The sequence below is a fragment of the Coregonus clupeaformis genome, chromosome 8 (genome assembly GCF_020615455.1).
Source record: "Coregonus clupeaformis isolate EN_2021a chromosome 8, ASM2061545v1, whole genome shotgun sequence".
Lineage (NCBI taxonomy): Eukaryota > Metazoa > Chordata > Actinopteri > Salmoniformes > Salmonidae > Coregonus > Coregonus clupeaformis.
Window position 1 is genome coordinate 55198909 of NC_059199.1, and position 23933 is coordinate 55222841.

General features: G+C 41.0%; 1 protein-coding gene across 1 annotated transcript in view; it reads right to left on the bottom strand.

Moving 5' to 3' along the window:
• Window positions 1–201: 201 nt before the first annotated feature.
• nat16 (N-acetyltransferase 16) overlaps window positions 202–23933 on the bottom strand; it is a 28237-nt gene continuing 4505 nt past the window's right edge. The window contains exons 2-5 of the mRNA XM_041882681.2: window positions 13971–14194; window positions 13106–13330; window positions 12533–12802; window positions 202–12191 (exon numbers count right to left, since the gene is read on the bottom strand). Coding sequence (XP_041738615.1) covers window positions 11859–12191; window positions 12533–12802; window positions 13106–13330; window positions 13971–14186 — 1044 coding nt within the window. The 5' untranslated portion in view covers window positions 14187–14194 and the 3' untranslated portion in view covers window positions 202–11858. The remainder of the gene's footprint in view (window positions 12192–12532; window positions 12803–13105; window positions 13331–13970; window positions 14195–23933) is intronic.

A 23933-nucleotide genomic window follows, 5' to 3' on the forward strand; every position in this document is an offset into this window, starting at 1 on the left:
AAGAAAAAAGGAAAGAGATAAATGTAAGCCTAAGCCTACACATGTGCCTGTTTTTGTGATTTATGTTCAATGGGTATGCTAAACGTTTTTTTAAATATGTTTGTGTGTTTGTACATTGTGGTGCATAATAACACTGGTGTTACACTCTCACTCACATTGTCATAGCGTTTTGTTAGTTTGTGCCCCTGTAAAACACACACATCTCACCACCCCACCTTTATTTTTCTTGTTTTCTTTTCTTTTTTTTTGTCCTTGTAAATTTCTGTGAGTCTAACACAAAAAGTGAGCTCTTTTAATATATAGAAAGAGCCTAACATTCTGGCATGCACTTGTTGTTTTCTCTCTTTTTTCGTGTTTCTTTTCTTTTTACCTAACAACACCTAACAAAGGCAAATATCAAAACAGAGAAAGTTGAGAGAAAAAAACCGAAGGAACAAAGAAATCATAAAGAAACAATCAACAAAGAACTTCTGAAAACATCAGAGTCCGTAGTGCTGTGTTTCATTTTCTAACATTTTGCATCTCTTCCCTGTTAGTCTTGCATCGTTCGTTTATCCTATAAGAAAAAAATACTACTACAGATATACTACTCAAATACTACTCAAATATTACTCAAATACTACTACACACATTAGCAGCCTGGACTTCAGTTTGCTGTTATCATCACAATGTTAGAATGGCTTCACAATGTTTCTACAGTTACACAAAGTTCCTGTGTTTCACTGCTGTTCTGTCTTTAACAATGTCACAATATCTACTGTTGCATTATACATGTAATAAAGTTTATATGTTTGTAGATGTTAAAACGTCCTTGGTTAAACTACCTATCCAGACAATGGAGAGAAAGGGAGGTATGTTGAAATGCACCATTTTCTTTACAGATTACTACTACTACAACAATATTATATAAGCGCAAGCAAAATTAAAAAGGAGAAAAATGTTACCAGTCAATACTACTTCCCCTTTTGTAGCCATCACTTTAAGATTATACAGCGTAAAAAAAAAAATTGTATTCCATGTAAGTATATGGCTAGGTTTACACCGAAAAATCATTTTGTGAGTGTGTGTGTGTAAAGTTATGAAACTTTAAGTTCTACCTCTGTGTCCCATATCCAAGCCTATACTCTCCCCCCAAATAATACTAGCTTCCCTCCCTGGTAAAAAGAAATGTGTTTAAAAAAATGCATAACTCAATCATTAGGTCAATACAGAAAAATACTGCCATAGACAAAGTCAAAATGCTTATCTTAAGTAGTATCTTAAGTATTGTCTTAAGAGGTTTCTCAAGTATTATGTTGTATGTTTGAACTTAGTAATTTTGCTCAGTGTAAACCTAGCCATGTTTCTGTGCCAAACCCATTGTCACTCCCCAACAGTCACACATTTTGCATTCGAGGTGGAGAAAAATCAACACGTCCAATAGACCTCTCGTAGATTGTAAAGGTTTTTTTAAAAACGATTGTATTTAAAATAGTTTTGCATCTCTCAGTCTCACAAATTGTTTTCTCTTCTGAAAACGGAATAATAATAATAATCAATAATAATAATCAATAAAAAAACTAAATTGTTTTTTTCAATCCGTTTTTTTCTCCAAATCACCGCTTGAGAATAAGCAGGGAAAATTGCGTATAAAAAAACTATCAATAAGAGAAAAAAATAGAAAAAAAGGAATACATTTTTTTCAAATAACCAACATAACTTTGAATGGCATGATTATTGTATGTACCCCTCGACAGACACACAGCTGTGAATCCAATAAGAAGTCTCACTAAAATGACTTAAAACTGTAAAGTTACGAGACTAATAAATATACAGTATATCCTGACTTTTATTACTCAGGATCCTGTAATACTAGCTTAAATTGATCAGTATAACCTGATTATAGGTTATAACCTGTTATTACTGTTGAGTCAGTGGCATATAGGCTTCAACGCACAATATATTCTACACTATACTGTGCGTCCGTATATAATTGTGAGACTCCAGGTGAAACTCGACAGCTGCAGCCATATCAAAGACAAAAGGGCTAAATGAAAACTCTGGAACCTTAACCTTTGCTCTATGACCTTTGACCTTATAACCTTGGTGGTTCCGAGCAGGGGTCAAGGTCTGGGCATTTTCATCTAACCCAAGTCTATATAACGCATGTATATGTATGTTCATTCAAACATTGGTCATTTAGTTGGACCCCTATAGTGAAACCTTGGCAAGGTACGTGTGAATATTCTGCTGTTTTTGTTGTTGTTGTTGTTGTTGAAAAATAAAAACAATCATGAACAGCAATGGCCATGTCTTTGACCAAAGCTGTCTGTTTGTTTAATTTAAAAGGTGTCTCCAGATATATCTAATCTTGAAATCTCAAAATATCTCTTATTATTTCTAATAAAGGAGATTGTTAAGTCACTTTCAGGCACAGCAGTAATTGCCATCATTGAATTTCTGTACAGGTACATTTACGATAATTTTGTATTTATTTAGATTTTTATAGTAGGTCATACAGACCTTCATATTATAGATAATCAATTTGGATTCTGATGTTATAACAATAGTATAGTTTGACAGATGGAGCTGTGTTGTGTTGCCTGGAAGACCAACTGAGAAGACTTTGGTTTGACTTTAACTGACATTTGGACCCAAAACATCCAAGTGTTCGGGAGGATTATTCCACTTAATAGGGAGTATAATATCATAGTATGCTGTTTCTTTCTTTACATCTTTGGATGTAAAAAAGAAAGAAGAAAAGGAGTAAGTAAGAGTATTCACTCAAGATTACCTGAGGAATGAATGTGGTGGTGGACCATTTGATCAGGAAGCTCTGAGACCTTTGAAGTGAATTCAATGAAACCCAACTGAATGACCACGTCTGGTGTTACACAGAAATCCCCCCCCCCCCCAACCCCGGTCTGGTGGAACAGGAAAATCATTCCCACTTAACATTTTTTTCCAGAACTTGGGTATGGATACGCAACTGGAAACTGTGTTTTAGTGTTTGTTTTTATCTTAAAGTGCATATAGCATCTAAAACCTATTTTAAACTGTTAAAACGTACAAAATTACAATATGCTGTGTCTTCTTCTAAAAGTCCATATTCAGACTACCCTTCAGATAGATAGGTTTTTAGGTTATTTACAATGTACACATCAAAGTATGCAACAAGGCCACATACTGTATATCATATGCAGGACAGTCAGTGCTACTTTGGGTTGGATAACATGCACATAGCACAGTTAGCACGATTAGTTATCACAACACAGAGGCTATATGCATGGTCACAGATAGATAGGGTAGAGGGTCCAGTTGCGTTTCACCCATAGAGATAGAATACCTATAACGGCCATCCCCATTCAAATCAATGGTTACGGCGGCCATGTTTCTATTCCTATGGTTTCTTCCACTCCCATGTTCCTTACAGTAGTTCTCATCAACAGTAATAACAGATAAATGCACAAGAGCACAATACAGTAGTTGTTCACAGTTCGAAGAGACATTGGCATGGTGCAGTATGGTCAAGTAGTCACATTATATAATTAATTTTTTTGTTTATCTCCCCCTTGGAAAGGAAATTAAGAGGAAAATACTTGTACCCACTTAGTTCTGCTTGTGGTTTCAGTTGAAAGTGTTTTGTTTTGATGACAGTTTTAGTTTAATTTATAATTAGCAAACACTTTACATTTACTAGTCAGCCGATTAAGCTTTCATTTGTGCTTCTCTTCTTAATTACTTTTCCCAGGTTGGACAAAATGTTGACACAAAATTATCCTGCGTTTCTGTCTTTGACTTTGATTAAGATTTTTCTTAAATGAACCTTTAGTTGAATAAGGAGATTTAAGACTCTTTTAGGGTTCAGAGAAAGAGAAATAAACGAAAGGATGAAAAACAAAGGAAAATAAAACAAATGTAAAACCACTTTCCAAAGGACAGGGCGACGATCAAACATACATTATGGGTAGGTGCTTTCATTCATTTAGAAAATATAGAAAAATTGGATTATGATAAATTTGACATGTTACAGCATGTGTGTGTTACATGTGTGTGTGTGTGTGTGTTACATATGTGACGTGTGTATTACGTGTGCATGTCTGTGTACAACTACGCTACTCCTGGCTACTCGATACCAACGACCGGACAAGGCAGCACTGTCTGAATCCATTCCAAGCCTAGCTATAATTTACCCATTAATGACCATTATCCTGTCATTATACCCTCTACACAGAGTCCATTCCAACATCCAGAGCTTCACGCATTGAGCCAAACCACATCCACAACAGCAGCTTCCAACAGCCATAAAAGTAGTCAGTGGGTATCCATCTGTCTCTCTCCAAAACCCATGACAAGCATCTGAAAAACTCTCTCTCTCTTTCCTAACCTCTCCCCCCGTTCCCTCTTCTCCCCTTCCAACCATACAAACTCGAGACAAGCATCCGAAAAACCCTACACATCTCTCTTTCCTAACCTCTCCCCCTCTACTCCTCTTCTTCCCCTCCTTCCTTCTCCAGTTCTCTCTTTACAGAGTTGTTGTCCCAAATGAAACCCGATTCCCTACATAGTGCACTACTTTTGATCAGATCCCTATGGGCCCTGGTCAAAACTAGTGCACTACCTAGGGAATAGGGTGCCATTTGGGACGCATCCAGAGTCTTTCCATTCACAACATGCTGAGACAGTAGCGGATCAGGTGGTTTGGTGCGCAGACCATTGCCCTATTTGACTGAAAAGGGTCTCTGTCTCTCTCCCCGTGCAACCAGACACTGTGACACATCGACAGATTACACACACGCACGCAGGCATGCACGCACACACACAGGGAGAAAGTCAGGCTGAAACTCTAGCTAACTGTCGCGTAGCCTCTTCAGTGTCGCTGGGTAAGCAGTAAGCAGTTTAGGAGAGGAATCAACACTCCTGTCTGTGTTCACATCGACGCATGTAAAGTGTGTATGCGTGTGTGTGTGTATGTGTATGCATGTATGTATTTATGTATGTATGTATGTATGTATGTGTGTGTGTGTGTGTGTGTGTGTGTGTGTGTGTGTGTGTGTGTTTAGGGGCCCTTACTGTATCATTTATCCTGCCATCAGCAGGCGATGGGCCTTCAACTCTCATGTTGAGTTAGTCTATATATATAAATACAAACCTTGCTGATTCTCACCTCCCAATAGGGGATTACATGTATTTTAGTTTTGAAAGGAAACTCTGAGTGTGTGTCCAAAATGGCACCCTATTCCCTATATCAGGGAAGGGCAACTTTGATGGGGGTGGGGACCACAAAAAATCTGAACTCATCATGAGGGGCCACAGTTGCTCGTGGGTCTGCATACCCATATGTGCATACCCTCAACCACATTGCCAGCCAAATATTTTACCAGTCCCCCTCTTGACAGCTGAGAGAACATTTTTGAATTTCTAGAGCTAATTTCGTGCAATTTTACACGTTTTACCATGGGGTGTAGAGAAAACGTAGCAGTTTTAAAGCAAGTTTTCTGCAAGATTTAGCAATTTTATAAATAATATCCTGCAATTCTACACATATCGCCATAGGGTGGAGAGAAATGTTTGCATAGCCGCAGGTAGGGCTGCTGAAGGTGCTGCAGCACCCCCTGATAAATCAATTTTTTCTTTTTATATATTAAAATAATAAAATACATTTGTATTTTTTATTTTCTCCACCAAATGAGTACACTAGCCCTTTATTACTCCTGTATGAGTGGAGATAAATATCACCTTGTGCATTCTACTATTCTAACTTGCAACAGTAAGTTGAGATCCCAACTGAATTAATCCGAGGGCTTTCAAAAGGGGGCAGCCCATGGGCCGCCAGTTGCCCATCCTTTGGCCAAAAGTAGTGCACTATGTAGGGAATAGAGTGTCATTCCGGACACAGCCTCACTCTGCAAACAGAACAGCATAGCGCTCAGCACAGGAAGTCGGCTTTAACTTGACTTCCTGGTTCTCTAGTTACCCTGGAGAGCAGGGGGGTGTGAAAAATGTAACTCAGTCGGAAAAACACTGCCAATGAGACAATGACTGTAGACCTGTTCCTGGAGAGCTACCATCCAATGAGTTTTCACTCCAACCCTAATATAGCGCACCTAATTCTAATCACTGGTTGATAAGCTGAATCAGGCTAGTTATAACTGGGGTTGGAGCGAAAACCTACATGAGGGTAGCTCTTCAGGAACAGGGTAGGAGAGCCCTGCTGTAGTGTCTACAAGGACACATAGCGTGGATACATAACAATGGTAGTATGTATAAATAGTTTGACCTGCCTCGTCCTCGGTTGTCATTCACCTCTTCCTCTCTGTTGCTATCTCTGTCTCCCCCAGGTTTTTGTCTGAACTTTTACCCACAAACATGTGGGTAAAAGTTGAGACTCTACAGTATGGAGCTTCATAGAGTGGTTATAAAGCATCTTAGTGTAGCTACGACGCTTCATATAATGTTTTTAGGGTGCCTGGGGTACAGTAGAGTCTACTGTTCCTACTGTACCCATCCCCCCCTTAGTTTTTCCAACCTCTTACGGCCTTTAATTACCAAAGTGGTAATGCAATAATAGAGAGAGAGGGACTCCTGTTACTCTACTCTCCTCTTCCACAACCCCCACACCATCCCTCCTTCCCCTCCTACTCTCCTGCTCTCCCTGACCTCTCCTTCCCTCAACCCCCTATCCTCTATGACCTCCCTCCATGCCTCACTCCCTCTGTCCCCCATCTGTCTTTGCGACCAGGCCAAATGAGGGATGAGGGCTTCGGTTTACTCTCCTTCTCCACCACCAAGCATAGCTACCACTAGCCACTAGACTGGTCCCAGATCAGTATGTGTTTTAGTCAACTTTCTCTGACTATCAAAGACAGAGGAGATGGCTGAAACGCATACAGATCCGGGACCAAGCAATGTTACCAATACAAGTTCTATTCTGAACATCTTCCCTGTGTTTGAACCTTTCATGCTCCCTGTCAGACAGAATGCTAACAACTGTAACACGTCTCTGATCTATCTACTTCATGACAGCTCAGGCTTTTAATAATATTGTCAGTGTCTCCACATTCAAAAATACCAAATATAGATTTAAAGAGATTAAATGTTGAGCAGTTTTAAGGTGAACAGGGGCAAGGAATTAAAATGAAAAATGGGATGGTGGAAAAATACAGGGTAGATAAGAGGAAATAATTAGTATAAGATAAAATTAAAATAATAATAGGCCTACAAAGAAATCTGTGACAAAATTAACAATTTGTACAATTGGAGAACACAAACCCACAGCAAGATGATAACCAGCCATCAACAGTCACCAGAATCGTAAATCAAAGCACTGTTTGTACATCAAACTTGATCAATAATGAGTATGTATGATTATTAAGCATCCAATCAGACTTATAACGAGAAAGTATTAATTAATAGTGGAGATTTTATCTTTGCTCTGAGTCACGTAACCGTGGCGATCGTAACCATGGCTGATTAACATCGCCGTTGACGACGATGACAGCGAGACAGAACACATTAGAACACTATCGAGTGTTCCGTTCATCTTTCCATTCCATTCCCAACACTCCATCTATCATTTTGAACAGACCCCCGTTTCATTCGCTGCCCTGCTGCCCTCCCCAACAGTATCACAGCAGCAGAGAGCGAATGAATCGGCTGAACAAAGTGCTTACTTTACCGTCCTTAGACCGAGATCCGACTCAATGCTAGCACAGTAACAGTAACCTCATTGTATTCGAAAAACCTAATCAAACCAGTGCTATCAGGGAGGGTTAGAATATGAAGTACCCTCCACTTGGTTCAGTACATATCCATACAGTAGCTTTCACATGTAAAGTACATGTCACATACTAATACACAGTGCTTTAGGAAACCCTAAAAGATAAACCATATCTATTTCCAAGGCTGTTGGTTAAACACCATTCATTCTCTTTGCTGTGGTTGTGTGCTGTGAGGGACAAGGGAGGGAGGAGAGTTTGTTTAGAATGCTTTAGAACAGTGGATGACTTGTACTTCTAGAGAATATCTCTAAGTACGAGGATAAATCAGAGTGTTTGGATTATCTGCTACAGAGTCTTTTGATCAATTGGAATTATCTGATGGTAGACAAAGGAATTTTGAAGCAGTCTATAACCAATCAAATCTCTTCGGATCTCTACCAAACTTTCCTCCGAGCTTTCCCTCAAACACACAACCCAACATACCATTACAAACAATCAAATAAGTACCAAGACTAAATGCACCTACTGAATCCCACATCCCTCTGAAATACTGTGCACATATCTGTAGGTGAAATATATAAATATACTAGACGACACAGACAAACCACCAATTCACCAGACAACCATTTGTATAGTCTAAGTGAAGATGGAGTATATGGGTATAGATAGTCTTTCCTGGATGGGTATGTTGGGGACTGAGGCAGTTTGTATGACAACAACCTTGTCCCTGTGGTAGTAGATACAACATAGATTAGGACATGTTGTTGTGGGGGTAGTGGGCATTTGGGCAATAGATTGCGTGGGCGTGATGGGGCTGCGGGGTAGTTTTTGGGAAGGTGACATTTCCTTTTGTGTGGATTTGATGCGTGTATGTGTGTGTGTGTGTGTGTGCGTGTGTATCGTATCAGATATAGTACGTTTACCTAGCGTGTTCACCCTCCAACCAAATACATCCTCCCTGTCGTATCCCTGGACCGTGCTGTGTTCTACTGGTATCCATTTTAGCCATATGGTCTTGGAAAGCCATTGGATCAGTGGGTCTGTGATTTGATTTGATCTGTGGACTTTGCAGAGTATATTACAACACTGTCTATCTGTGACCATGCAATGTCCACCACCATCAAACTACCATGACACTGTGTTATTATAAGATAGCTATATCACAATCCTCACTGACACTCGGATGCTTCTAAGAACTGAGAGCTCCATTGTTACGGAGACCAGGAAGGAACCGTAGAACTGCTTTCCATTTGCCAGTTGTGCAGACTGACAGACAGACAAACACAGATATGGGGTGTGGACTGGACTGGGGAGAAAAGAGGATCATTTTCAAATGTTAAACAGGGATATACTATTCTGTCTTATCAGAGAGACAAATTAGCTCCTCTACTCCCAGCTCAATGACCTTACTGTAAATACACTGATCTCTATTCAGTAATGTCCAACACCAATTAAAAATTATTACTCACTTGTGTATCCTATGAAGCAACATTTAACTAGGCAATTTTCTGAATACGTTTTATGAACAAGAAGCCAAGTCATGTTCATATTAGGTTAATAACGTTTTACTTAAGTAAAAAAAAAAAAACATTATCTGGTCCTCTGTTCACACACTAGCAGCAGGAAAGCAAGCTCTCCAAGACCATTTACATACACCAGATGGCCAGCATGGATATGACAGTACAACCAGGGCCCCTTACCCTTGACCAGCCAAGAGACGTAGATAAACTACATAGTGATGTTTTAAACTCAGTGGCTTTTAATTGGTCTTGAATCTATTCATGAAGAGTGAGAGAAATAGAGAGGGGTTGTTCTTGCTTGTGAGGAAAAGGTCCACCTTCCCATAATTTCTCAGAAATTATTTGGCTGGGGGGTTTCTTGTGGGGTTTCGTATGTGGGGTAGGGGAAAGACTTTAGAGACGGGGTGGGGGTGGAGTGAATGAATTGGGTAGATGGCTAGAATGTGAATGCCGATCTTGTTAAAAATAAATCTATGTAGGATTGCTTGTGTACTACTTCTCTTCTTCTCTTCTTCACTGGATTCAGGTCGCTCAAATCTTTATCTTCCTCTTCCTCTTCCTCACGACTAGCCGCAGCTAAAAAGGGGGTCAGTCCAGCTTTGCTTCTTCAATGGGTGAAAAAAATAGGAAGTGCTTCTCAAAGAACTGAGAAAATTATCATCAGCCTGGACAAAGTATTGTTTTGTTGTTTCTGTTTTCCTTTGATGAATATGGAATCCGGTATGTCATTTGCTTCATTCTTCATTCCACTTTCTCCAGGCATCTTGTCCATCTATCGTCCGATATCGATCCAGTCCAATCCTTCATTTATAATGTGTGAGTGCGTTCAACCTTTAGTCTCGGAAAGACAGACAGAGGGATGACAGACGGGGTGTCCAGACAAGGGTCAGTGTACCAAAAATTAAAAAAAGATATTCTCTTCCGCTGTCCATTTCATCCCTTACAACGAGGTCCCTTTTACAACGAGGGCAGGTTGGAGAGTCCATAGAGTGGCCAGTCTCTCTTCTGTAGTGGTTTTAGATGGCTTTAGTCTCAAGTTGGAGATTGCAATGTAGGCTCGTTCAGTGCTACGTCATGTCAAAAGCATCACTTCATAAAAGGAACGTTCAAGAGCAAAGAGCCAAAAGCTTATAAAGCTTCGTAGAGTGGCTATGAAGCTTCGTAGAGTGGTTATGAAGCCTTTGAGAGCAAACGGACTCCCATTTGCTCTGCTGAGCTCTTACCATGTGCCAAAGCTTATGAAGCTTCTTAGGGTGGCTATGGAGCTTCGTAGAGTGGATATGAAGTGTCTTAGAGTGGCTACGAAGCTTCGTAGAATGGTTTCAGAGAGCTGAATTTCACAGCATGTCCGATGACTGAGACTGTAGTGTCTATGTTGATGTTTTCAACAACCATGAGGGACTAGAATCCAACCTTTACAACGGTTGTCAGCTAATATTTGTGATGGCGACATTTACCGGTGAAATATTTCTCTAGCTACTGAACAATGTTGTTAATGTTAAGTCAATCTCAACTATATTAGTTCAATTGTTTGAGTCTTTGCGGTATACTGTATAGTACATCTACCTTTTTCACACAGTTAGCAATCTACTATAGAGTAAGCTTAGATTGCACATTGTTATAAGAAAGCCTCCAGAAAGCTTCTGCTGTTAATATATTACCTCTTTACATACTACTGTTGCATTCAAGTACATGTGGAAAAGTAGCAATAAATTAGCAATATGGTCAAGTGCTTAAAAACATTTTTTTTTAAACAACTGAGTGACTGTTAAAAAAACAACGAAGACAACTAAATTGTTTTAAAAGCTAACTGGCCATGTTTTAGTATTATGAGCTAAGTGTGTTTCTAGCTGTTCCGTTTCAGCCTTTTAGTGTGAATTATAAGCGTGCAAATGCTCTGTAAGATTCACTGAAGGGCTTTTGTTTGTTCGACAGTATTTGGGGATTTGGTGTTAGATAGAATAAGTCCAAAAGGATTTCTACCGTTACTATGGATGGGAGTGATGCGTTCTAAATCAGTTAAATTCAGTTATCTCTAAAAGTAAACCAACTCCTCTCTTCCTCACGTCATCACTCGCACTTTAGCACAACAGCCCATATGGTTTAATAAAGTGCCTCAAGAGTTGTGCAGACTTCTTTGCAATTCAGAATGTGTACATATTTATACTTTATATTTACAAAAAAAGGATTGAAAGGCATGACATACCGTAAACTAGCTTGCTTTTTTTTTTTCATTTTGAAAGGAGTAACGTTAGCATAAAGTTACTTCTGTTGTTAAGAGTTCGATTTTTGCGATGAATGAATGGTAAAAGACTGTGAGAAACTAATTTAAACTGATTTGTCAAAGGTATATCATATAACTGTCTTTTTTCCTAAAATATTTTTGTTAGTGGTAGTGTTAATATCAAACATATTGCAAATCTAATGCAGCTTCTAAGTTGATTCACTATAGACTTGCTTATGGAGGTTGTTGCTAATCCTTCCGAAGTTTCTTGGGGAACTTTTCCATTTCATTTCTAAAGAGAATGTGGTTCGTTCATTCATTGGGTCTCTGGAAAATCTTCTGAATTTGTCAACTTTCATGTTTTTTCCCTCATATTGTTTCTCCTCTTCCTCTTCCTCCTTCCTCTTCTGCCAGCTACATGACATCTGACTCGACCACGCACTGCTCTGTATATTCCTTCACCAGCTCCACCTTCAATGTCTGGCGACAGAATTCGGCCATGGGTTTCCACATGGGAGGATCCAGAAACATCTGGCACATGACGTGCCCCTTCAGGGTGGCTGTGTGGCGCCGGAGGTGACTCAGGAACTGCTGGAGCACCAGGCCTATGTCCTTGCCGAACACGTCGATGTTGAGGTAGTATGTGTCGTCACCAACTCGGTAAGGACCTCCGGGCACCCGGAAGGGGTGGGTGCAGAGGCTGGCCACGGCTGGGGCGTCACGGTCGTCCACCATCCAGTCGATGTCCTTGAATGAGTGAATTCATTCATTTTATTTGAGAAATGTGAAATACGTATCAAGTTGCTTCAGCCATGGGAGTAGAGCAATACATTTAAAATTATCAAGGATTTAAAAAACTATTTGGGTTGCAAAATTTGTGTAACATTCCCAAAATCCCCAAGTTTTCCAGAAATCCTGTTTGGGTGGATTACGGATGCTTATTTTCTCCTGATTCCGGGAGTCTTCCAACAGTGATTTCTGGGAAACCTGGGAATGTTGGGAAAGTTACAGGAATTTTGCAACCCTAAACATGATAAAGTCAACCGACTTATTTCCGTTGAGGTCCTCATTATGATATCATATTTTACCTTCTTCAGAAGAATGGCCATGTTGCTGGGCAGGGGCTTGAACGGCTGCCAGTCCTGGACGATGGTAGCGTTAGGGAGTACGTCGGACATCAGGCCAGAGTTGAGGAACATCTGGTGGGCCTCGTTGAGGTCCAGAAGGACCGGGGGAACCAGGGAGGTGTCAGAACCCTGGGGGGTACCCTCAGAGGAGGGGGGTAGGGTCACATGCAGCCCCAGTTCGGAGAGCCGGAGCTTGAGGTCTTCGGCATTGAAGCGAACTAGCAGGATGCCCTTTGGGAGCGAGCCGGTGGTGAAAGGACGTAGGGTAAAGAGAAGGTTGTATGGTTGGTTAATAGACTGCAAATTGAATTTAGCACACACTGAAGCATTGTGAAAAGGGAAATCTGTAATTTTGGTAAAACATGCTTTCCTGACACAAGTGGACTAGAGTTATAATGGTTTCTAGTCATAAATATGATGACTAGAAATAACTTGGACAATGTTGGAAACTTGGAAGACTTACGGACTTACGGTACTAATCAATCAATTAACCAAGCAAGCACGCAACCAATTAACAAATTAACCAATACCTACCTGTTTGGTGATGAGGCGGTACTTCTGAAAGTCCTTGGGCCCCAGCTGGTCGTCGCGGGTCAGCCTGGTCACCTTCACCTCAGGCCACTTGGACTTGACCAGCTGAGAGCAGAACCGCAGAAGCACCCCTGCCACGCCCTTCCCCCTCTCCTGGGGGGCCACACGTAACCCCTCCACCAGCATGGTGTCACCGTCATCTATCACACACACCGACTCCAGGGCAATCTGGTGGGGGGAGAGGGGAGGAACGAAGGGATAAAGGAGAAGGGGATGGGGAAGAAAGGAGAGGGGGAGAGAAAGATGGAGGGAGATTATGAATAGTTGAAGAGATACATTTTGTCTGAACATTATCAGTAATATTCTTGTTATTTTCTCATGGTTATTTCTAGGTTATATAACTCTCAATGGTTCCAAAGTAGGCCACTCCTCATCTCCAGTGTTCCTTTAGGACTCTAACATGGATTCTATTTATTTGGTATCACCCTTGTAAGACCATTGTAACTCCTTCTCACACCACTTTGCTCTGCTTGTTTGCAAAGCATCAGTGTGACAGCGTGGTTGGTCTAAGACAGCCAGGCGGTGTAGCGTGTGGGCAGGTACTGGTAGTTCCTAATACAGCCCTTATAACAGCTTAATAACCCCCTTAAAACACGCTATAACATGTTTATAGTACCCTTATGACAGCTTATAACACCCTTTATAGCCTGTTCTCACCACTTTGCCCTGTTTGCACTCCAGTACGACAGTGCAGTTGGTCTCCTGTTGCCAAGCCTGGAAGCATTCCTAACACGCTTACAGCACCTTAATAACATCTTTATAAACATACTATAACATGCTTATGACACACTTTATAACCTTTTCTCACCACTTTGCCCTGCTTGCGGGCCAGTATGACGGTGCGGTTGGACTCGGAGAGCCAGGCGGTGTAGCGGGTCGGCAGGTAGTCCAGCCCTCCGTAGATGTCCTGGCTCATCGCCATGATCTCTTCAAAGTCCTCCTCTGTCGCCACGGTGAACTGGAGGCCTGTCTGGGGAGGGGTCTCGGGGAGCTGGGGGCGGGGCAGGCTGTTCTCAATCTTCATCTTTACAGCTGGAGAGAGGATGAAGGGATGGAGGGGGAGAGATGGGATGGAGAGGGAGGAAGGACAGAGGAGGGGAGAGAGAAAGGGGGGAATGGAGGAGAGGAAAGAACTTTGGAGAAAGTAGTGAGGAAGAGAAGAACAAGAGGAAGGTGGAAAAGGTCAAGTAAGAGAGAGGGATAGATAAATGAAGAGATCAGGTAGAAAGAGTGAAGGAGTGAGAGAGAAGGGTGGGAGGGAGATAGATAGATTGATATAAAGAGAATGAGAGGAGGGAGTTAGGGAGAGAGATCAATAGAGATCAGGAAGAGAGAGAAAGAGAAAGGGCGAGAGAGAGTGCAGAAATCTGATTAGGGACCAGGAGCAGGCCTATAAACCAAATGGACAGGAAGCACATCCGTTGCTGTAATTGAGAATGTGATCTCACTCAACTCCAGTAAAGTAAAGCTACAGTATCTTAAAAGGCAGTGCAGTCAAAATTCTGTTTTGTATCATATTGTACATCAGCTGATGAAACTTACAATGTAAAAGTGTGACACATTTTTATCAGTGTTATTTCCTGATTGTTGCTGGTTGAAAATAAAATCTACACATGACATTCTAATCAGCAGGTTTTGCATGGGTGGAGTTTCGGCTTGCCTGGTGACATCATCAGGTGATAAATTACTTAATAGGCCAATAACAAATAGAGTTGCTACAGAAATAGTGTTTTTGCTAAAAAGCGATTTTTGTTTCTTTTTGACCATTTTAATGGAAAACTATTATAGTAAGGTACTTAATTGTTACCCAGAAATAATTTGATATTGCTATAAAAATTGCTGCATTGGGCCTTTAAGGAGAAATACTGAACAGCAGGTTCGACAGAAGGGAAATATGCTGCAGAACACACATCCAGCATTTTTCCAAAGCTGCTAAGTACACAAAGCATCCTTCAAAAAGTAAGATGTCGAATACCCATTGTAATGGGGAAATGTATTTTAGAGTGAATAACACAATGTTTAGCATTTTTATACACTCAGTGGCCAGTTTATTAGGTACAACACCCCGTTCACGAAAATAGTTCTCTCCTATAGACAGTGAGTCACGTGGCCGTGGCTTGCTATATAAAGCAGGCAGACAGGCATAGAGGCATTCAGTTACCATTCGATTGAACGTTAGAATGGGCAAAACTAGTGACCTTAAGCGTCTTTGAGCGTGGTATGATCGTCGGTGCCAGGCGCGCTGGTTCCAGAATCTCAGAAACGGACGGCTTCCTGGGCTTTTCACGCACAACAGTGTCTATCTAGGGTTTACCGAGAATGGTGCGACAAACAAAAAACATCCAATCAGCAGCAGTCCTGTGGGCGAAAACAGCTTGTTGATGAGAGGTCGAAGGACAATGGTAAAAATCGTGCAAGCTAACAGCGGGGCCACAAACAGGCAAATTACGGCACAGTACAACAGTGGTGTGCAGAATGGCATCTCGGAACGCACAACTCGTCTGTCCTTGTCACAGATGGGCTATTGCAGCAGACGACCACAATGGGTTCCACTCCTATCAGCTAAAAACAAGAAGAAGCGGCTCCAGTGGGCACGCGATCACCAACACTGGACAATTGAGGAGTGGAAAAACATTGCCTGGTCCGACGAATCCCGGATCCTGTTGAGTCATGCTGATAGCAGTCAGGATTTGGCATTAGCAACATGAGTCCATGGCTCCATCCTGCCTAGTGTCAATGGTACAGGCTGGTGGCGGTGGTGTAATGGTGTGGGGAATGTTTTCCTGGCACACGTTAGGTCCCTTGATACCAATTGAGCAACGTTTCCATTCCCCGAAGAATTCAGGCTGTTCTGGTGGCAAAGGGGGCTGACCCGGTACTAGATGGGTTTACCTAATAAACTGGCCACTGAGTGTATATTTTCCCTTTATGTAATACACATGATTTCCAGTGTTCCACTGTTTGTGACACTCAAGGTGCTGGATGACGGTCACTAGACTTGATACTGAATGTTATGGATTATTATCATATTTGTTGATAGTAATTGATGCCAGACTATAGGTACAAGGACCGGGGACACACTAATTATTCACTGTTGTATTCGCAGTCTGGCGTCAATCACTATCAACGGATATGAGAATAATCCATAACATTTAGTATCAAGTCTAGTGACCATCAACCCGCACCTTGAGTGACACAAATAGAACACTGGAAATCATGTGTAGTACATCATATGGAATGCACAACTCGTCTGTCCTTGTGTCATAGTTAAATCAGGTTAAATAAAAAATATATATAAATATATATAAATATGCTAAACATTGTGTTAATCACTCTAAACTAAATATTATTATTATTGTTTTTTTAACCTTTATTTTAACAGGGAAGACATATTGAGACCTAGGTCTCTTTTCCAAATGTGCCACTACAGACCCTGGTTCGATTCCAGGCTGTATCACAATCCAGCCGTGATTGGGAGACCATAGGGCGACGCACAATTGGCCCAGCGTCATCCTGGTTTGGCCGGGGTAGGCCGTCATTGTACATAAGAATTTGTTCTTAACTGACTTGTCTAGTTAAATAAAGGCTATATATATATGAACTTTAGTGATCTTACATTTCCCAATTACAGTCCTAGCAATTCCTATTACACCTATACACTGTTTAGACGCCTGTATACTTTAAGCTTCACAACACTTCAACAATATCCCTGTAATTCACATCAATGGGTCAACTTTAACATCAATAGGCATTGGTCAGACAGAGTAAGTAGCTTCAAAACAATTCAACCTCAAAGGGTCTTGGTCAGGCAGACTACACAAACATAACCTCTTAGCTTACTACCACATCCCAATGTTTTGACCAGAGTGGACGGGGTCTTGGTCAGGAAAAACACAGACAACACAACCCCTAACCACACAGACGGCACTAATGTGATTTCTGGTCATCGCCAGGACGCCAGCCCAGCTTGCCCGTCCAGTTTGGCATCAGTTTGTATGTGGCAAAGAGAGAGGCGACTGGCATCCATCCCTGTGGCGCGCCCCCCTCTGTCAACCCCCTATCCCCTTAATCCCTTCAGTAATTCCCCCTCACCCGCTTCCCTGGATTCCTCGGAAAACACTGGCTCGCTCGGGAAAACAATCACATTTTTCTGGGCTTGGGAAAAGAATGAGGCGAAACAAGCGAGAGAAGAGAAGGGCTCAGGTAATTGGAAAGGGATTCCAGAAAGGTGCAGAGATTATTGAGTGGTTAAAGCCTGTGTGTGTGTGTGTGTGTGTGTGTTTCTCCGTCAGTGTGTAATATGTCTGTACATTTTACATTGACGTTTTAGTCATTTAGCAGACGTCCGTATCTAGAGCGACTTACAATAGTGAGTGCATACATTTTCATACTTTATTGTGTATTTCTATGTGTAAGAGTGTGTCTATGTCTCCGTATGTGTGTGTGTTCTCTGTCTCATGCATGCATGGACAGTTACTGTTAATTGGCCACAGGGGAAATGAGGCTTCTAGCAGGGCCAGACATTTCCGATAATCTGTCGATGGGAGATGTGTCTGGGCTGGGGGAGGGAGGGAGGCCGCCTGCCTGGGACAGAGAAAACACTGTCTGGCCCCAACAGACCTAAAACTTTCCCTGTCTCTCAGTGGTACTTTTCCATCAATTGGCATGCACAGGCATGGTGCCATACACACACTGGGGGTGGAGGGGAGAGGGAGGGTCTTGCCAGTGTCACACACACACAAGCAGACGCACAAGGGGACGCACATGCACACACACACACACACAAACCACGCACACAATGAATCACTAACTGCCACATGAACTTTAGCATTACATCAATACACATCTCAGCAGCGCCCTTCCAATCAATCGACCGTCCACATATACACACACACACACACACCACTGTCTACGACCCTTTTGGAACCGGTTTCTTTAAGAGTGTAAACAGACACCTGTCCATTACAGAAACACAAAAGCCTATCAGAGGTGCATGGTGTAAGGAGAAGAGAGGACAGGAAGGTTGTTTCTGCATGATGTTCTTGCTGACGTTTGGTTGGCAGGCAAGCAAACATACTGAACAAAGAGGCACCAAGTGATACACTACATGACCAAAAGTATGTGGGCACCTGCTCGTCAAACGTCTCATTCCAAAATCATGGGCATTAATATTGAGTTGGTCCCCCTTTTGCTGCTATAACAGCCTCCATTCTTCTGGGAAGGCTTTCCATTAGATGTTGGAACATTGCTGCGGAGACTCGCTTCCATCAGCCGCAAGAGCATTAATGAGGTCGTGCACTGATGTTGGACGATTAGGCTTGACTTGCAGTCAACATTCCAATTCATCCTAAAGGTGTTCGATGGGGTTGAGGTCAGGCCTCTGTGCAGGCCAGTCAAGTTCTTACACACCGATCTCGACAAACCATTTCTGTATGGACCTCACTTTGTGCACGAGGGCACTGTCATGCTGAAACAGCAAAGGATCTTCCCCAAACTGTTGCCACAAAGTTGGAAGCACAGAATCATCTAGAATGTCATTGTATGCTGTAGCGTTAAGATTTCCCTTCACTGGAGCTAAGGGGCCTAGCTTGAACCATGAAAAACAGCCACAGACCATTATTCCCCCTCCACCAAACTTTACAGTTGGCACTATGCATTCGGGCAGGTAGCGTTCTCCTGGCATCCGCCAAACCCAGATTTGTCCATTGGACTGCCAGATGGTGAAGTGTGATTCATCACTCCAGAGAATGTGTTTCCACTGCTCCAGAGTCCAATGGCGGTGAACTTTACAACACTCCAGCCGACGCTTGGCATTGCACATGGTGATCTTAGGCTGCTCGGCCATGGAAACCCATTTATTGAAGCTCTAGACGAACAGTTGTTGTGCTGACGTTGCTTCCAGAGGCAGTTTGGAACTCGGTAGTGAGTGTTGCTACGCGCTTCAGCACTCGCCGGTCCTGTTCTGTGAGCTTGTGTGGCTGAGCCGTTGTTGCTCCTAGACATTTCCACTTCACAATAATCACACTTACAGTTGACCGGGTCAGCTCTAGCAGGGCAGACATTTTATGAACTGACTTGTTGGAAAGGTGGCATCCTTTATTTCAGATTGGGGTTGAAGGTCTATTGATAGCATGAGGTATGGATGTGTCAAACTCCTCAAAAAATATCATATTTTGTTAAGACTGAAATCCGATGACACTACGATTATGTGTGTGGCCTCGATAATGATAACTTCCTCTTGAACGATATAGTACATTATGTTTTTAATCAAGTTTAGATGGTAGGTAGGCGTGGCCTATAATGTACTTGGCAAAGAGGCACCAAGTGATATGCTCAAACCACCTATTACAAACTGTATACGGCATATATAATAAATAAAATAGAATAGGATAGAATAGAATAGGATAGAATAGGATAGAATACAATAGGATAGAATATAATAAAATAGGATAGGATAGGATAGAATAGGATAGAATAAAATAGGATAGAATAGGATATAATAGAATAGGATAGAATAGGATAGGACAGAATAGGATAGAATAGAATAGGATAGAATAGGATAGAATAAAATAGGATAGAATAAAATAGGATAGAATAGGATAGGATAGAATAGGATAGAATAGGATAGGATAGAATAGGATAGGACAGAATAGGATAGAATAGGATAGAATAGGATAGGACAGAATAGGATAGGATAGAATAGGATAGAATAGGATAGGATAGAATAGGATAGAATAGGATAGGATAGAATAAAATAGGATAGAATAGTGATATGCTCAAACCACCTATTACAAACTGTATACGGCATATATAATAAATAAAATAGAATAGGATAGAATAGAATAGGATAGAATAGGATAGAATACAATAGGATAGAATATAATAAAATAGGATAGAATAGAATAGGATAGGATAGGATAGAATAGGATAGAATAAAATAGGATAGAATAGGATAGAATAGAATAGGATAGAATAGGATAGGACAGAATAGGATAGAATAGAAAAGGATAGAATAGGATAGAATAGAATAGGATAGAATAGGATAGAATAGGATAGGATAGAATAGGATAGGATAGAATAGGATAGAATAGAATAGGACAGAATAGGATAGAATAGGATAGGACAGAATAGAATAGGACAGAATAGGATAGAATAGGATAGAATAGGATAGGACAGAATAGGATAGGATAGAATAGGATAGAATAAAATAGGATAGAATAGGATAGAATAGGATAGGATAGAATAAAATAGGATAGAATAGGATAGAATAGGATAGAATAGGATAGAATAGGATAGGATAGAATAGGATAGGATAGAATAGGATAGAATAGAATAGGATAGAATAGGATAGGATAGAATAGGATAGAATAGGATAGGATAGAATAGGATAGGATAGGATAGAATAGGATAGGATAGAATAGGATAGGATAGAATAGAATAGGATAGAATAGGATAGAATAAAATAGGATAGAATAAAATAGGATAGAATAGGATAGGATAGAATAGGATAGAATAGGATAGAATAGGATAGGATAGGATAGGATAGAATAGGATAGAATAGGATAGGATAGAATATGATAGAATAGAATAGGATAGGATAGAATAGGATAGAATAGGATAGGATAGAATAGGATAGGATAGAATAGGATAGAATAGGATAGGATAGAATAGGATAGAATAGGATAGAATAGAATAGGATAGAATAGGATAGGATAGAATAGGATGGAATATGATAGAATAGAATAGGATAGAATAGGATAGGATAGAATAAGAAAGCATAGAATAGGATAGAATCCATTTGCCCTGAAATTCTCTCTTTCTTCCTATCCCTTTGAAACAGCAGTGACACTGACTAAACTGGATCACATGACAACAGAGGATGACAGCGAAGAAGAGGATTTAGGCTATACAGTGCTGCTGTACATACTTGCACACGTGCACAAACACAGGCACACACACACACACACAAACTTACACACACATACACACCGTCAGACACACCATCACACACACACGCGCTACTGTCCTGACTCTTGTACTAAACAGAGGATTGGAGCGAGATTAGAAGACTGTCTGTTATCTCTTTATGTAAGTGAAGGGAGACAGTGATAGATGTGTCATGGTTTCAAATTGATAGTGTGTTCCAAATGGCACCCTATTATTCCCTATTTATAGCACTACTTTTGACCAGGGCACGCATAGAGCTCTGGTCAAAATGAGTGCACTATAAAGGGAATAGGGTGCCATTTGTGACACAAACAATGTTTCCGTGGCGATTTAGAAGTCCTTTAGGCGTTTATCAACAATAATACTATATAGTAGTCATCTCTGTAATAGTGCCAATAGGCTTGCAGGCCTAGTTATTACGAGTTTTAGAGAGCCGTAACCAAAACAACACAAAGAGTAGTATGCAATGAGTATAACCTCAGTACTGTAAGTCCAATATCAAAACAATAACCTATCCTATAACTCAGGCGCAATTGTGTGTGTGTGTGTGTGTGTGTGTGTGTGTGTGTGTGTGTGTGTGTGTGTGTGTGTGTGTGTGTGTGTGTGTGTGTGTGTGTGTGTGTGTGTGTGTCAGTGCATGCGTGTGTGTGGGAGTTTGAGATTTCCATTTGATTTTGTCAATTTCATCCTGTGGACCCACAGAAGGGACAAAGAAACGACAGATCACACCTTCAGGGGACGAAGAAATTACAGATCACACCTTTAATTAACCTATTACACATAACACTCTTCACATCATCTATTTCTGGATCAAATATTCACCTATGACTTTCCTTGTTCTCTATCTCGAAGACCTTGCGTGGTAAGATTGAGGATTCTCTCTCTTTCTCTCTCTCACTCTCTCTCACGCAAACAAACACACTTCTAATCATGGATAATTTATTCAGCGAGCAGTGTCTGCCGATCCGTGTGAAGTAAAATGCCATGTCAATACATTCCATCATCATCGAGCACAGGAGACGCGTGTTTGTCTGTGTGTGTGTGTGAGAGAGAGATAGAGAGAGAGATAGAGAGAGAGAGAGAGAGAGAGAGAGAGAGAGAGAGAGATAGAGAGAGAATCCTCAATCTTACCACGCAAGGTCTTCGAGATAGAGAACAAGAAAAGTAATAGGTGAATATTTGATCCAGAAATAAATGATGTGATCATTTTGCATGGGCACGATACAATTCTCCCTCCTCTCATCTGAATAGGGAGAACTTATCAACACAATCTATAACTGGAGATTACATTTAATTTTTACAAGCCAGATACTTATCATCTGTCCTGATTCCTGAACTGAAGGCTGTTGCTGCGGTGTTTCAAGGTGATTGTAAAAGGGCAACCTGGTTTCAGTTGGGTTTTGTCTTTGTAAATACGTCACAATAGGCAGTGCAATGTGAGGGTAGTAGCCTTTCTAACTCTCTCTATCATTCTTTGTCACGAACACATACACACACACACACGCGCAAGCATGCTTGCTTGCACAAGCACACAACAAACACAAGAGGCAGCAGCCTCATCCTCTCTCCCTCCCTCTCTCTTTGTCTCCTCCCTCTGACTCCCTCCCTCTGGATCTAGTCCATGTGCTCATGCTTGTGTGTTTACATAACTCTCTGTGGTAAAATCCCATGACGTATTTATACACTGTATTTCCCCTGTACAGTATTTCCCTCCCATAGCAGCTGATCTGAGGTTGGTTTTGACATTCCCCCTATAATGGTTAGGGTTAGGATTGGGGATTGCCTGAGCTGATCCTAGATCTGTGCCTATGGGCAGCTTCTACCCGGCGCTCATTTAACGGTTAATCAGTCTAAGTTAGATGATTTCTGCGCTAGAGAACATCACACGCTATGGGACATGACATTTAAATGTCATCAAAATACAATATGTGGCCTTATTTTAATTGTTTTCTAAGGACATCAACATCAAGCATGAGTACAGTACTTCCTCTTGTTTGTATAAATCTCCCACTCTCCCTCTTTTTACTCCCATCTTCATCAGCCCATCATTTTACAGAACCTCTCTCTCTCTCTCTCTCTCTCTCTCTCTCATCCTATCATTATCTTTTTTTGTCAAAATCCTAAACTTACTATCCCCATATCTGCCAGTTTAACATTGCATAATTCCAAAAGACTAATTTCCTCTTCCCATCTCTCTGATTATATAAGTTTATTAAGGAGGATTACAGACAATGACCTTGGGTTAGGTTAGGAACCATCGAGCAGCAGAAAATATAGACGAATTAGATCATACTAGAGCAGCAGAAAATATAGACATATTAGATCATACTAGAGCAGCAGAAAATATAGACGTATTAGATCATACTAGAGCAGCAGAAAATATAGACGTATTAGATCATACTAGAGCAGCAGAAAATATAGACGTATTAGATCATACTAGAGCAGCAGAAAATATAGACGTATTAGATGATACTAGAGCAGCAGAAAATATAGAGTAGAACAGTGGTTTCCACATATGGTCCACAGGGGTACTGCAGGTGGTCTGCAAATGATTTAATATCGATTTATTTTATTATTTCTTCCAAAATGGGTGTATTAATGGCATTATAAGCGATATTACATTACTTTTCACAATACAAATTGTTTATAATAATAATAGGCCTTTCATTTGCTACATTCACTGCTAAAATTGACTACATTTGATCGCAAAGATATTTATGATTCTGAGACTCCACGAATGGTGATCCTCAACAGCTTATGAAGGTATTTGGTGGTTCCCGGAACAGAAAAGGTTGGGAACCGCTGATATAGACATATTAGATCA